We start from the raw sequence: 14,141 nt of genomic DNA on the forward strand, positions 1-14,141 counted from the left end.
CTTAATTACCTGCCTGGCAGAACAGGAGGGTTTTCAGCAGGCATTTAAAAGTTAAAACAGAAGGCTCCTGCTGAACCTCTGTTGGCAGAGCATTCCAGAGAACTGGGCTGATGACACCGAAGGCTTGATTTCGTGTCGATGTCAAATGAGCCTCGCCAGCCCGAGGAACAACCAATTCCGCTCCTGCAGATGATCTCAGTGATTGAGCTGGGATATAAGGATTCAAGCAGTCCCTAAGATACTCTGGTCCGAAGTTGTTCAAGGCTTTGTAAATTATTTCAAGGACCCTGAACCTGGCTCAGCAGGAGATGGGCAGCTAGTGCAGATGTTTTAACAGTGGTGTCACATGTTCTCAGCTATGTGCCCCCATCAGCAGTCTGGCCATCAGGCCAGTTATTTTGCACCAAGTAACTGGTCTGTTATGACTGGTAGTTGAAATAATAAAGAATAAACAAAGTGAAGGTTTATTACTACAAAAAGGTAAAGTTATACATGCTGAAGCAGCCACACAGTGTCCACTCAGGGAGCCATTACTAACTAACTGAGAACAAAAATGGGAAGAGAAGGAAGGGGAGGAGCAAAGCCTGCAAAAACAACAAACACTTCAGAGAAGAAATCAGCAGAGGGAAGAACAGATTGCCTTTCTATCTGTTGTCCCCCACTGGTTCAGATCACTTGTAACATGTGTTGGTGCTACACTCCTTACATACAGAAGGGGAGAATTCTGTTGGGTACCACTTCTCCCATTACCTCAACACTGCCAAAGCAACAGCTAGCAACTGCTGGGGCAAGAGAGATAAGATGTCTTATAGTACCTGGCTGACTGGAATCTCAGGGAAATACGTTGGGATTTACGTAGGACAGGGCAAGAGGATACAAAGGTTTTTCCAACTCTTAGGATTACATAGGTTAGGGCAGGTACAGGGGAGGGCTATAGCTCAGTGGTGAAGAATCTGCTTTGCATGCAGAAGGTCCCAGATGCAACCCCCAGCATCTCCAGGTAGGGCTAGGAAGGATCTCCTGTCTGAAACCTTGGAGAGCTGCTGGTGGCTCTGCCCTGCCTCCACAGACGGAGGCAGTATGCTTCCAAATACCAGTTGCTGGAAACTGCAGGAAAGGAGAGTGTCTTTGCACTCAGGTCCTGCTTTTGGGCTTTCCATGGGCAACTGGTGAGAACAGGATATTGGATTAGATGGGCCATTGGTCTGATCCAGCAGGGCTCTTCTTATGTCCTTATAGTCAGTGTAGTAGACGAGTAGCCTTCAACTTTTTCAGGCTCAGGACCCTCTTTTAACCCAAACATACATTTGGGGACCCATTTCTTAATTTTGTTGTCATGTATTTGTATGGTGATAGCACTGCTGTTGCAACCCACTGTAGATCAGGCCGCGACCCAGTAGTGAGTCCCTGTCCCACCAGCTGAAGTCCAGTGGCGTGGATGCCACTGGGCCAGATAGACCAATGGTGTGAATCGACATAAGGCAGCTTCCTATGTTCCTAGGAGGAGTTCGTGAGTGGAGACTTCTGGGTTCAATGGAAATATTGTGAGGAATGTTTGCTGTATGTATGCGCAGGTTGTGTGCATGAATTAGATGTGCATTTGTATTTGCTACTGTGACTTGAATATTTATTCAGTCAAGAATTCATACCAGAGAGACAGTGTGGTGTATTGGTTAGGAGTGACTCAGATTCAGGCTTACTAAGTGACCTTGGACCAATCACTACTTCTCAGGCTAACGTGCCTTCCTCATAGGGCTGTTATGAGGATTAAAAATAATTGAGTGGGGGTACAACAGATGCTATTGGAGGTCACCAATTCATAGGGTCACCAGAAGTCATAATCAACTTGAAGGCACGTAACACCCACACACCATGTTGTTGAATGCCTTGGTGGAAAGCTAGGATATAAATGGAATAAATAGTAATACTTATAGCAAGCAAAGAATCTGGTGATATTTTTATCTGGAAAGTTCAGTTTCCAAGTGTCTGGCTCTCATGAATTTAGTGCAGGTGGGATGGCAGTGTCTGATGAAATCTTAAATGGGGAATAGGACTTCAGTGCTCAGAATTTTAGGCATCACATCAGAAAATCATGAACACCACCCTCTAATATGAAATGTAATTGGCCCTGAGGTCTGGGATTTGCAGATGTGAGGACAGCAGTGCTAGACCTGCCTTGTTGATGTCCTCTGCCCTTCAGAATGCATCCTAATCAGCATTTGTTTCTTTATACAGTGGTTAATCGTTGCTTCCCTGCTTTTAACATCTCTGACGAAAAAGCCTTTAGTGTGGGTGGAATGACTTCAAATCAAACCCTGGAGTATATCAAGAATGGTACAGCGTAAGTCCTTTGATCATTTGGGACTCTCTAGGCACCATCTTAAGAACATCAGAAGAGCCCTGCTGGATCAGGCCAAGGGCCCATCCAGTCCAGTGGCCAGTGGCCAGTGGCCAACCAGACACTGATGGAAAGCTCACAAGAAGGACATGAGCGCTACAGCACTCTCCCCACCTGCAATTCCCAGACAGCATTATCATTCCTTAATGTATCTAATCCGCTGTTAAAGCCATCCAAAGAGATGGCTTTTGCCACACCTTGTGGGAGTGAATTCCATAGTTTAACTATGCGTTGTGTGCAGAGGGTCTTCCTTCTCTGTCCTGAATCTTCCAACGTTCAGCTTTATTGTATGTTCTCAAGTTCTAGTGTTATGAGAGAGGGTGAAAAACATTTCTCTGTCCACTTTCTCCATAATTTTGGACCTTCCTCCCTGGCCACTGGTCTAGTTTTTGGGACCTAACTAGATGAGAGGATGGAGATCTCTAATCAAATATCCCATCTCTTTAAATTGTAGCAAATAGCAGCTGGAGGGTGGGAGGGGGATAAAGACTAACCTTCCCGTCCTCGCTTTTGATAGACTAAGATGATGTTGTTTGTATCGGCATGCCGCTAAAGCATATATAATAAAAAACCATGCCGACATTTAAAATAAGAAACTGGCATCAACTAACCACTACAGAAAGATGTTTTCTTAATTGCCTGCATAAGCTTTGCGGCATAGAAAAATTTTCAGCAGACATTAAAAGGTTAAAATAGAAAGCATCTGCTGAATCTCTATTGGAAGAGCATTCCACAAAACTGGGCCATGTGTGTATATTATATTATATGTTTTATTTATTTATTTATTACATTTATATACCGCCCCCATAGCCGAAGCTCTCTGGGGCATCTACAGCAAATAAAAACAATAAAAACAAATATACAAATTTTAAAACACCAAAAACAATTTAAAAACACAATCTTAAAATACATTAAAAACAATTTTAAAAGCACATGCTAAAATGCCTGGGATTCATGTTCTAATGAATGTAGGTGTTTTGTATGTTTTTTTTAAAGTTGTATAATGTCTCTATAGGAACATTGGCAGTTGCCTTGTACAGAGTCAGATCATTGGTCCATTTAGCTCAATATTGTTGGCAGTGACTGGCAGTTGGCTGTCCAGGGTTACAGGCAGGGGACATTCCCAGCCCTACTTGGAGATGCTATTGGGGATTGAACCTGGGACCTTTGGCATTAAAAGTAGATGCTCTCCCACTGAACTATGGCTCTCGCTCTTCCTTATATGACATCAGGCCAGTTGTCCTTTTCCTTTCGGATCTCCTTCCTGGGGAGCATCAAAGGTAGGGTTGTGAGCTCTTCCATCAACTCTTGCAGCTGGGTGGGAGTCAGTATGGACTACAAAACCTTGGGTTTCCTTCTGATCATGCTTTTAGAAGCTTTCCATGGACAGTCATGGACAGTTCAATAAAAGAAATGTGTTGGCTTTAGCAAATATTATCACAGCAAAAAATAAATAAATCAAAGTTTGTGAGTGGGGGCAAAACGAAGAACTCCTTCAGTTAATTCCCAGTTAAATTAGGTTTTAGTGTCCTGTGCAGTGATCTTGACGGGACTGTAGCTCAGTGGTGGAGCAAATGTGTTGCATGTTCAAAGTCCCCCAGTCACCTGACATTTTCAGTTTGTCATCCTTTATTTTGATTTGTTCTCTTTCATTTTATAGTTTTCTATGTAGTTCCTGTGTTATATTTATTTATTTTATTGCATTTGTATACCGCCCCATAGCCGAAGCACTCTAAATAAAATTTATTTATAGAAAATGAAATAACCACCCACCACTACCAACAACGACAATAGGTAATGCAGTGAAGGGAAGGTTCTGTGCCTGAAACCCAGGGGAGCCACTGCCAGTCAGAGTTGACAGCACTCCGTCACATGGACACATAATCTGATATAACTCTGGTGCACCTGGCGCCAACACTGTTATCTTTTTGGTGCCAGGTCAAGACTTGCCTCTTCTCCCAGGCATTTTAGCATGTGTTTTTAAATTGCTTTTTAAAAATGTGTTTTTTAAATTTATATATTTGTTTTCAATGTTTGTAATTGTTGTAAACTGCCCAGAGAGCTTCGGCTATGGGGTGGTATATAAATGCAATTAATAATAATGATAATGATAATGGTAATAATAATAATGATGATGGTGATAATGATAATGATAATGGTAATGGTAATGGTAATGATGATAATAATAATAATAATAATAATAATAATAATAATAATAATAATAATAATAATAATAATAATAATAATAAAAGGTTGCTTCAAGCATTCCTTATTGGTTCCATTCCTTATTGGATTGCTAGAACTGTATTTATCCTGTCAAGTATAAAGAGAGCATTGTGTTTTATCAGTGACGTCAGTATTCTTCCATTGAGATATTTGCAGTTCTTTGGTTGTCATTCAGGGTTTATCTGTTTTGTATTTTGGAGTCTTTTGTTCTTAATATGAAACATTGGCAGCCTTCACACGCCCCAAGGCAGCACCGGCTTTGGTAAATTTAGTGCAGCACTGAAGGGTCTGTCCTAGACAGCCCCCTGGTGCTCCTTAGTGGCAAGACTGACCTTCTCCAATTGCTTGCCAGCTTTCCCCTTCCAGTGTTGGCAATGTCCCTCATGGATTTCCAGTCTAATGACCATCTTTTTGGTCCCTTGTCTCTGCAGAGATCTTATACAGTCTCTCGATGCGAAGAACATTGGACTAAAGATCTTTGAAGATTTCACACGGTCATGGTACTGGATCCTGATGTGAGTGGTTTCAGTGGTTAAGAGACTAGCCTTGTAGATGAGGAACCAAGCGTGCTTTCTATGTTATCACCTATAGAATGGGGATAATACTTGAGGCTAATAGTGCATGATAGTGTTCTTCAGCCTTGGGTCTCCCCATCTGTGGTGGCTGGTGCCTCTTGGGACAGGTGGGGCAGAAGGCAGGGAGCCCCAACAGTAGGTGGAGCCAGAGCCAATGGTAGGCAGAGCCACGTAATTCTAGTTTTGTCCCCCATCCTCCTCCCTGCTGAATTCTAAAAAGGCAAAGCTGAGACTAAAGAGGAGGACCCTCAAGCCAATGACACCCCCTGGACCGGTTGTAAGCAAAAAGGCAGGCAGGTGAGGGCTGGCTTAGGGCAGGCTGAGATTGGTGGGGCAGAGCCCCATTTGCCCTCGTGGCCCAGCCTCCTCTGGTCCCCGGATGTTGTTGGACTACAGTCCCCTTCATCCGAAGCCATGTTAGCCCAATGATCAGGGATTATGGGTGTTGTAGTCCAACAATATCTGGGGACTCAACATTGAGGAACAGTGGTGTATGGTTATAGTCAGAGCTGTGTGTGTGCTATATGCATGTGACTTCACTGTGTTCAGCACAGAATGTGGCTTTTGGCTTGGAAACCAACATTCTGGTATTCTAAGCTTTAGTTTAAAAACCAATTAAGTTTCTAGTCCTTATAGATGCACAGAAACACTTGAGACAGTGTAGGTTTTTTAGTAGTTAAGGGGGAGGAACATGAGTGCAGTGCACATACTTTTTTCATAGGGACTACTTCTGGTCCTGCATTTCTTCCAGTGGTACCACTTTATTTTAAATGTTTATAGACTGCTGAACATTTAATAATACCATAGTGTTGTACAAGGCTAAAACAAAATACAACAAAACACATAAAACACAATGCAGTTGGCAAATACTGTCAGTGGCCACATCCACACCATACATTTAAAGCACATGGCTTCCCCCAAAGAATGCTGGGAACTGTAGTTTACCTCTCACAGAGCTACAACTCCCATTACCCTTTGTAAACTACAGTCCCCAGGATTCTTTGAGGGAAGCCCTGTACTTTAAATGTGCTTTAAATGTATGGTGCAGATGTGACATCTCTTGAGTGAAGCCTGCAGATCTTTTTAAAAAAGCATTAGCACTTCCAGTACAATTTTTTGGGGGGGATCTTGTACTTAGTGTTGATTTACTATCTAGCTGCACCAGAAGCAGAAAAGAAGGTTAAGGTCTTGTCTCTGGTATGGCAAGTGCCTGATACAATCTGAGAATGCTCGTTCCCTCTGTCTCTGATGTTCAGGCTCTGCACACTGTTGCTTACGTAGGCAAAACAGTGCCACCAATGCACAAGAGGGGAGGTCTCAGCAACCTTGGGGGAAACAACTCAAAGGTTTGCAGGAATACAAAAGATCTTTAGGGAAACCCCTCCCCTTAAAAGACCCAGTGAGGATTGACTGTGTGGCCACAGATTGCTGACAGAATGGAATGGCACAGCATGCTGAAAACTGGTTGGGAGAGTGGAATGGAGAGTTGTGGAGGAGGGCATAGCTTGACTGCCCAGCTTGGGGTAAAAGATGAGAGTTCATGGTTAGATTTGGGTTTGGGTGGGTGTGTATTCTTCAGTAGAGCATAGACATGGAGGAGACTACCTTTGCACTCTCAATCGCCCCTCCTCTCTTCTTTCTACCCACTCAAGAGGGCTGCTGATTGCCATGGTGCTGAGCCTCATATTCCTCCTGCTGCTGCGCTTCACTGCTGGGATTCTGGTGTGGATTCTCATCGTGGGGCTGCTGGGTGTCATTGCATACGGTGAGTAACATGATGGCGAAGGACTGGTCCAGAGGACCCAAAGTTAGATTGCAGTTGCCTACATATCCCCAATTCAAACACAATGGGGGCGATTGCTCTTTGTCTAAAAATGGATGCAAGAGCTTAAGAACATAAGAGGAGCCCCACTGGATCAGGCCAGTGGCCCATCTAGTCCAGCATTCTGTTAATACAATGACCAACCAGATGTCTCTGGAGAGCCCACAAACAGGACCTGATCACAACAGCACTCTCCCCTCCTGCAGCTACTGGCATCTGGTATTTGGAAGCATACTGCCTCTGACCATGAAGGTAAAACATGCCAATTAGGGTTAGTAACTGGGCCCCAGGGCTGGATTGAGACATGCTCAGGCCCTAAACCAAGTCAAGATTCAGAGGCCCCATACCATAAAAAATAAAGAGGAAAAAAGTGGTGGGAAAGTAACAAAGAGAGGATTAGCAGAAATGCTGCCTGGTGTGGAACAGGGACTTTAGACCGTGTTGGTAGGCTAGCTCTTGAGGTCTGAGATGAGGTTGGCTAACCTGTGGATGATGCGAGTAGTCCAGCAGCCCTGGAAGGGAAGTTGATGGAATAGGGTGTGGATTGGGACGCGGAGGTCAGGGTTCAGAATTTTGAAGGTGTGTTTTCTTTGAAAGACTATTTAAGCCAAAGTGATTTCAGTTATAACAAAAGTTATCCCCAACATCCTTGGAGGCCCCTCATAATGTGATGCTCTAAGCCATGGCTTACTTGGCTTGTTCCTCAATCTGGCACTGGTAGCCACAGGTAGACTTATCCTCCATGAATTTGTCTAAATCTGATCTCCTTGCACCCACATAAGGGGAGTGGAGAGTAGGGGAGTGTCAGAAGCTGAGACCTCCTACCTGAGTGATACCTTTTTCCTGGAAGTTGAAAAGTCAGCAGTACTATTCGCTTCCAAATTCCTGGGGCCTGTTAAAGCCACTCTCTCAAGCAGGATGGCTCCATACATTCAAGTCAAGAACAGCAGCCATTCTCCTTATTTTAACCTTTTTCTTATAAAATATATTTTTTCTTGTATGTTGAGGCCAAGGATTGAACCTGGGACCTTCTGCCGTGCAAAGCAAATACTTTGCCAGTGAGGTGTGACCCTCTATGAAAGGACTAGGAACAGAGGAAGCTGCCTTATACTGAGTCAGACCATTGGTCCCTCTCGCTCAGTATTGTCTACACACTGACAGGCAGTGGCTCTCCAGGGTTTCAGGCAGGGGACCTTTCCCAACCGTACCTGGAAATGCTGGGGATTGAACCTGGGGTGGTTTTTTTGCATGCAAAGCAGATGCTATGCCACTGAGCTTTGGCCCTTCCCCATGCATACTTCCTTCAACGCTTTGGAAGGGGATTCAACCTGAGACCTTCTGCATGCAAAACAGATGCTCCTCCCCTGACCTACAAGCCCTTCATCTGAAAATTATTCTTGGGTTTTTTTGGTGGTAGTGGGGTCCTATCTATTTCTGCCTTTTGGTTTCTCAGGGATCTACCACTGCTATATGGAGTACCGTGACCTTGACAAGAAGGGAGCCACCATCCAGTCCATTGGTTTTACCACCAACTTGAGTGTCTACAGTAGCGTCAAGGAGACGTGGCTCGCAGCCTGTAAGTCTGGGTGGAGGGGAGCAGGCAGAAAAGTGGATAGAAGAAGGCTGGCATGTATGGGCAGGGGCATGTACAGTGCTGTGGGAATGACCCGAGGAATTCATGGAATCACAGAACAGTAGAGTTGGAAGGGGCCTGTAAGGCCATTGAATCCAACCTCCTGCTCAGTGCAGGAATCCCAACTAAAAGTATATCTGACAGGTGGCTGTCCAGCTGCCTCTTCGATCCCTCCAGTGTTGGAGAGCCCATTACCTCTCTAGGTTATTGGTTCCATTGTCGTACCGCTCTGACAGTTAGGTTTTCCTGATGTTCAGTTGAAATCTGGCTTCCTGCAACTTGAGCCCATTATTCTGTGTCCTGCACTCTGAGACGATCAAGAACAGATCCTGGCCCTCCCCTGTGTGGCAACCTTTCAAGTACTTGAACTGGGCTATAATATCTCCCCTCAGTCTTCTCCTCTCAGGGCTAAACATGCCCAGTTCTTTCAGTCTCCTCATAGGGCTTTGTTTCAGTCCCCTGATCATCCTTGTTGCCCTCCTCTGAACCCGTTCCAGTTTGTCTGCATCCTTCTTAAAGTGCGGTGTCCAGAACTTGACCCAAGGGTTACTGCCATTGCTCATATTAGACTGGAATGGGGAGTCAATCTAAACCAGAAGTTACATCTCCTTCCATCCTGGCTTGGTTGTGGTATGGGCCCAGGTGACTCCTTTTCTCCTTCTCTCTCTTTCCAGTGATAATCCTGTGTGTGGTGGAAGTCATCTTGCTCCTCACCCTCTTGTTCCTCCGCAGCCAGATCTTAATCGCCATTGCACTCATCCGGGAAGCCAGCAAGTAAGTGAGTCTCTGTAAAGCAGGTGTGAAGAACCTCAGGTCCCCGGGGGCCAAATGCAGCCCTCCCGACCTCTCTGTCGGAACTCTCCTCAGGCCACACACTCTTTGAGTGTCTTTGCCTGCTTAAACTGTGCCCTTGAACTTGGATAATGCTTCTCTCTCGCCTGGATGAAGAATGAAGAGAGGGGTGCGTGTGAGCATGGATAGAAACTAGCCTGCTGTGTATAAAGGTAGAAGAGGCATTCATTGCTCCACCCACTCTTGCCTCCAGCCCCGCCCACTACTGGAATGTGGATTGCCTAGAAGGGACTGTAGCCCTTGGGCTGAAAAAGGTTCCTCCTGCTGTAAAGGAAATAATATGGAAGATTCTTAAACTTGGATGCCGGGGAAGCTGGAACTCTAATTTGGATGTGATGGCACAATATGTAGCCCACTGGGAGAAGGAAGGAAGACAGGCAAACAACGCACCCAAGCCCCCCCCCCCAACCCCTTAATTTCCTTGCAACCACCAAGTGGGTATCTTTTTATTATTCCCCTTGGCTGCCTCCACTGAACAACCTTTAACTTCTGGAACTTTTTGTCTTTCCTCGCTATACTGGCTAACAGCATAAAGCAAGGGTGAGAAACCTCAGGCCTAGCGGCCAAATGTGGCCCTCCAGGCTTCTCTATCTAGCCCTCAGGCTTCGCCCCAGCCCACACGCTGTGCCTTCCCCATGTGCTTTTGCCTGGCTGGAATGTGCCCTTGAAGTGTGATTGTGACTCTTGTCTGTCTGGATGGAGAGGGATAGGGGTGGGGGTAGGAACCTCTGGCTCGGGGTCGCCAATCTGGTGCCCACGGGTACCAAGGCACCTACAAAGGCCTTCTTCGGTTAAGGATTGGCATTGGGAAAAGCAGGGTTCTTGCACTTTTAGCAGCTGTGTCTCAGCAATCAGAGAGCCAGTGTGGTGTAGAGGTTAAGGTGTTGGACTACAACCTGGGAGACCAGGGTTCGAATCCCCACACAGCCATGAAGCTCACTGGGTGACCTTGGGCCAGTCACTGCCTCTTAGCCTCAGAGGAAGGCAATGGTAAACCCCCTCTGAATACCACTTACCATGAAAACCCTATTCACAGGGTTACCCATAAGTCGGGATCGACTTGAAGGCAGTCCATTTATTTACTCCACAATCAGGACCAGCAAGACATGGCTGACTTCCCATAGTAAACGTGAGGTGGGGAGAGGGGCGAAGCAGCCATTCTGTGTTATGCCACATCTCCCCACCCCTATGGCAGCCATGTTGTGACTGGCTCTCTCGTGAAATTCAAGAGTACAGTAGGGCCCTGCTTGTACGGCGGGTTCCGTTCCGGACCTCTGCCATAAAGCGGAAAACGCCGTAAAGCGGAACCCCATTGACTTTAATGGGCCGCGTCACGTGAAAATGATGCGAAAACATTGCAAAACATCACAAAAGATAAAAAAATAGCTTTTAAATTAAAAACGAAAGCCGCCACATCAGCGGAACGCCGTAAAGCGAGGCCCTACTGTACTAAAAGTTTGGCGCCTCCTGTTTTGACTTTTGTGTGGCTGGAATGTCGTCCCCTGTACAAAAGTATATGAGTGACATCCTTTATTCCACTCACTTATTGCCTCCATCCTCTGGCTCCCAGGAGCTTGCCCACGAGAGAATGTGGGCTTCGAGCTGAAAAAAGATCCCTATCCCAGCACAAGGAATGTGCGATGCTTTCCAACACCTTTCACCTTATTTCAAGAAGCCACCCAAAAAGGCAACCCTTATTTCAACATGTTGACATCTAGAACAGTCTTGCTGTCTCCACCTGTTGTCCAAACACATTTGGAGAGCAAACTACTTGCCAAGGTTTTGTCTCTTCAAGCTGCGCCCCATCATACATCTTCAGAAACTGTGTCAGAAAAATAAATGAGGGCTGTCATGCTGATCCCCTTAGACTTGATCTAGGGGGATTAAGGCTACTGTAGAATGAGCTGGTTTTTTTAGGGGGGAGCTTGTTGCCCTGCTCCTTCCTGCACCCCGCAATACAGGAAGACAATGAAACACTGAATCTTATGTTAGCTTTCCTTGATTTCCCTTTGTACATCATTCATGAAAACGTCCTCACCAGGCAAGCTCTCTGGGGTTTTGAACTTGTCAAGGATTATCTATACCTTTGCACAGTCATTAACCAAAATGGGGACAATAGTCAAGAAATCAAAGGAAGGCTAGGACTGGGGAGAACAGCCATGAGAGAACTAGAAAAGGTCCTCAGATGCAAAGATGTATCACTGAACACCAAAGTTAGGATCATTCAGACCATGGGATTCCCGATCTCTATGTATGGATGTGAAAGTTGGACAGTGAAAAAAGCAGATAAGAGAAAAATCAACTAATTTGAAATATGGTGTTGAAGGAGAGCTTTGTGCATACCATGGACTGCAAAGAAGACAAATAATTGGGTGTTAGAACAAATTAAACCAGAACTATCACTAGAAGCTAAAATGATGAAACTGAGGTTGTCATATTTTGGACACATAAGACATGATTCACTAGAAAAGACAATAATGCTGGGAAAAACAGAAGGGAGCAGAAAAAGAGGAAGGCCAAACAGGAGATGGATTGATTCCATAAAGGAAGCCACAGACCTGAACTTCCAAGATCTGAACAGGGTGGTTTATAACAGATGCTATTGAAGGTCGCTGATTCATAACTCACTTGAAGGCACATAACAGCAAAATTTCATTGTAAGCAACGATGTAGTTAAAGGAAGGCCCATGCTTATTTGGGCTCCTAAAAAGAAGATGGGTTTGAGTAGAGGGAAACATTCCAAAGATACACAAGTAGAGTAGGTGTAAACGCTATATTAATGCTTCTGATGAAGAAAAGGATGTGACTAAGGTGTCTCTAGAGAATTGCACTGTTGCTGCAGAGTTTGATTGAAGCAGAAGGTCCCATCACCCGCATTTGTTGCATTTGTTTCGTTCTCCAGAGCCGTTGGATACATGATGAGTTCTCTTATCTATCCCTTGGTGACCTTCGTCTTGCTGGTAATATGTGTGGCCTACTGGGGCATGACTGCTCTGTATCCTTTACAAGAGGCGTTTTTTATTTCAGAATCCTACCCTCCCTACAAAGAGAGCCACTGTAGGCCTTAATCTATACATACAGGAGAGGAAGTGGATGGACTGAAGCTTTATAGTGTTATAAGACTACTACAGCTTTACCTGCCCTGTGCCGAGATTCATATGATGACAGGTAGGCCTGCCCTGGCCTGGCCAAATCGGGAGGCTGATATAAGACCTACAGACCAACCATGGCCCTCTCCTTGTCTTTTTTTTCAGCCCCAGTGGAATGCAAATTCCCACCTGCTGATTGGATGGGCCAAGTCTTCACACAGTCCCAGCCTAGGGTTAACTGTATTCTACAGGAGAACGGCCTAACTTATCTAGGGTAGCTCTGAAATGAATTTGCTCCCCAGAATTCTCCTTTGCCAGTGTGGATGCTGAATGTTCATTAAAAAATATTCTCTGAATATTGGAATGTTTGCCTAATAGTCACTCAGTATTTGAGTTCTATATTTGACATCCAATGATCATTCCATCTGTATCTGCTGTTCAGGTTGTGAATGCAGCTGATTATGTAGCCAAAAGAGCACCACCCACACGCAAGAAAGAGGCATCAGCAGATTTGCAGAAGTACTTTTATATATATATATATATATATATATATATAAAAGCGGGGGGCAAAGAGCCTAAAAACATCCCGATGAGGACTGAGTATGCTCATTAGCAGGGCAAAAAGCACAAAATGGAATGGGGATTGAATGGGGAGGCTGGAATCCTAAATAGAAATGTGTTGCAACATTTAGTTGCAGATCCCACTTGTATATAACAGTTTTTAATTGTTTTAACCTTGTGGTCCCTGTTGGATTGCACCACCAAGTTTGCACCATCATTAGGAGTCAGGAAGGCTAGAAATAGAATGAATATAACAATACTTAATTTTAGTTCAGTATTTGGCTGGTATTTGGCAGGTCACAGAGGTTAATGCTACTTGGCATTTGATGCCTAGCATGCAATGAGGAAGTGCAGCAGTGTTTGGTCTCTGTCAAGTGGCAGGTTTATGAGATTTTATATTTGACACCTAGTAAAATTGAGACAGGCAAGAAAAGCCTTCATCCTAAAGCCCTCCAATTTTTCAGGTAAAAATGCCAGCTTTGAATTGTCAGTTGCATGCAAAATCTGGGTGGCAAAAGCTTGACATTTTGGCACATTTTCAAATGTTTGTGAATATATTCAGTTCAGCTCTAATCTGGTCTATTCACATCTTTCGCCTTTTATTCCTAGTGGGGAAGGTTTTATGTCTTGTCCCACGACGTCCAAAACATTTCCACACTGAAGATGGTAAAGAGTGAAGATCTGGGGTGGGGACGTCTCCATTCTTACTTCTTCTCTTTTTTAAAAAAATGTGCTTCCCTTGACTATGCCCCACCTGTAGATATCTCGCCACCTCTGGAGGGCCCCTTTATCGCGTCACACCCACAAATGACAGTGATCCTGCCTGTGTAGAAATCTCTGGTAATGATAGCTGCAATCCACTGGTGAGTGACCAAACTCCTAGATCCACTTCTGATTAAAAATGTGAAGGCCCAGGAGAAAAAATCAGGGGGAAAAACTTAGGGGGAAATGTTTCCTACCTCCCACCCATTTCCCCCCATTTTTT

At 44.8% G+C, this 14,141-nt stretch overlaps 1 protein-coding gene across 1 annotated transcript in view; it reads left to right on the forward strand.

Moving 5' to 3' along the window:
- Positions 1 to 14,141, forward strand: part of SLC44A4 (solute carrier family 44 member 4) — a 76,026-nt gene that overhangs the window by 48,585 nt on the left and 13,300 nt on the right. Inside the window, exons 8-14 of the mRNA XM_061619453.1 lie at positions 2,236 to 2,341; positions 5,056 to 5,139; positions 6,852 to 6,964; positions 8,475 to 8,597; positions 9,329 to 9,428; positions 12,409 to 12,501; positions 13,917 to 14,019. Coding sequence (XP_061475437.1) covers positions 2,236 to 2,341; positions 5,056 to 5,139; positions 6,852 to 6,964; positions 8,475 to 8,597; positions 9,329 to 9,428; positions 12,409 to 12,501; positions 13,917 to 14,019 — 722 coding nt within the window. The remainder of the gene's footprint in view (positions 1 to 2,235; positions 2,342 to 5,055; positions 5,140 to 6,851; positions 6,965 to 8,474; positions 8,598 to 9,328; positions 9,429 to 12,408; positions 12,502 to 13,916; positions 14,020 to 14,141) is intronic.

The sequence above is a fragment of the Rhineura floridana genome, chromosome 3 (genome assembly GCF_030035675.1).
Source record: "Rhineura floridana isolate rRhiFlo1 chromosome 3, rRhiFlo1.hap2, whole genome shotgun sequence".
NCBI classification, from domain to species: Eukaryota; Metazoa; Chordata; class Lepidosauria; order Squamata; family Rhineuridae; genus Rhineura; species Rhineura floridana.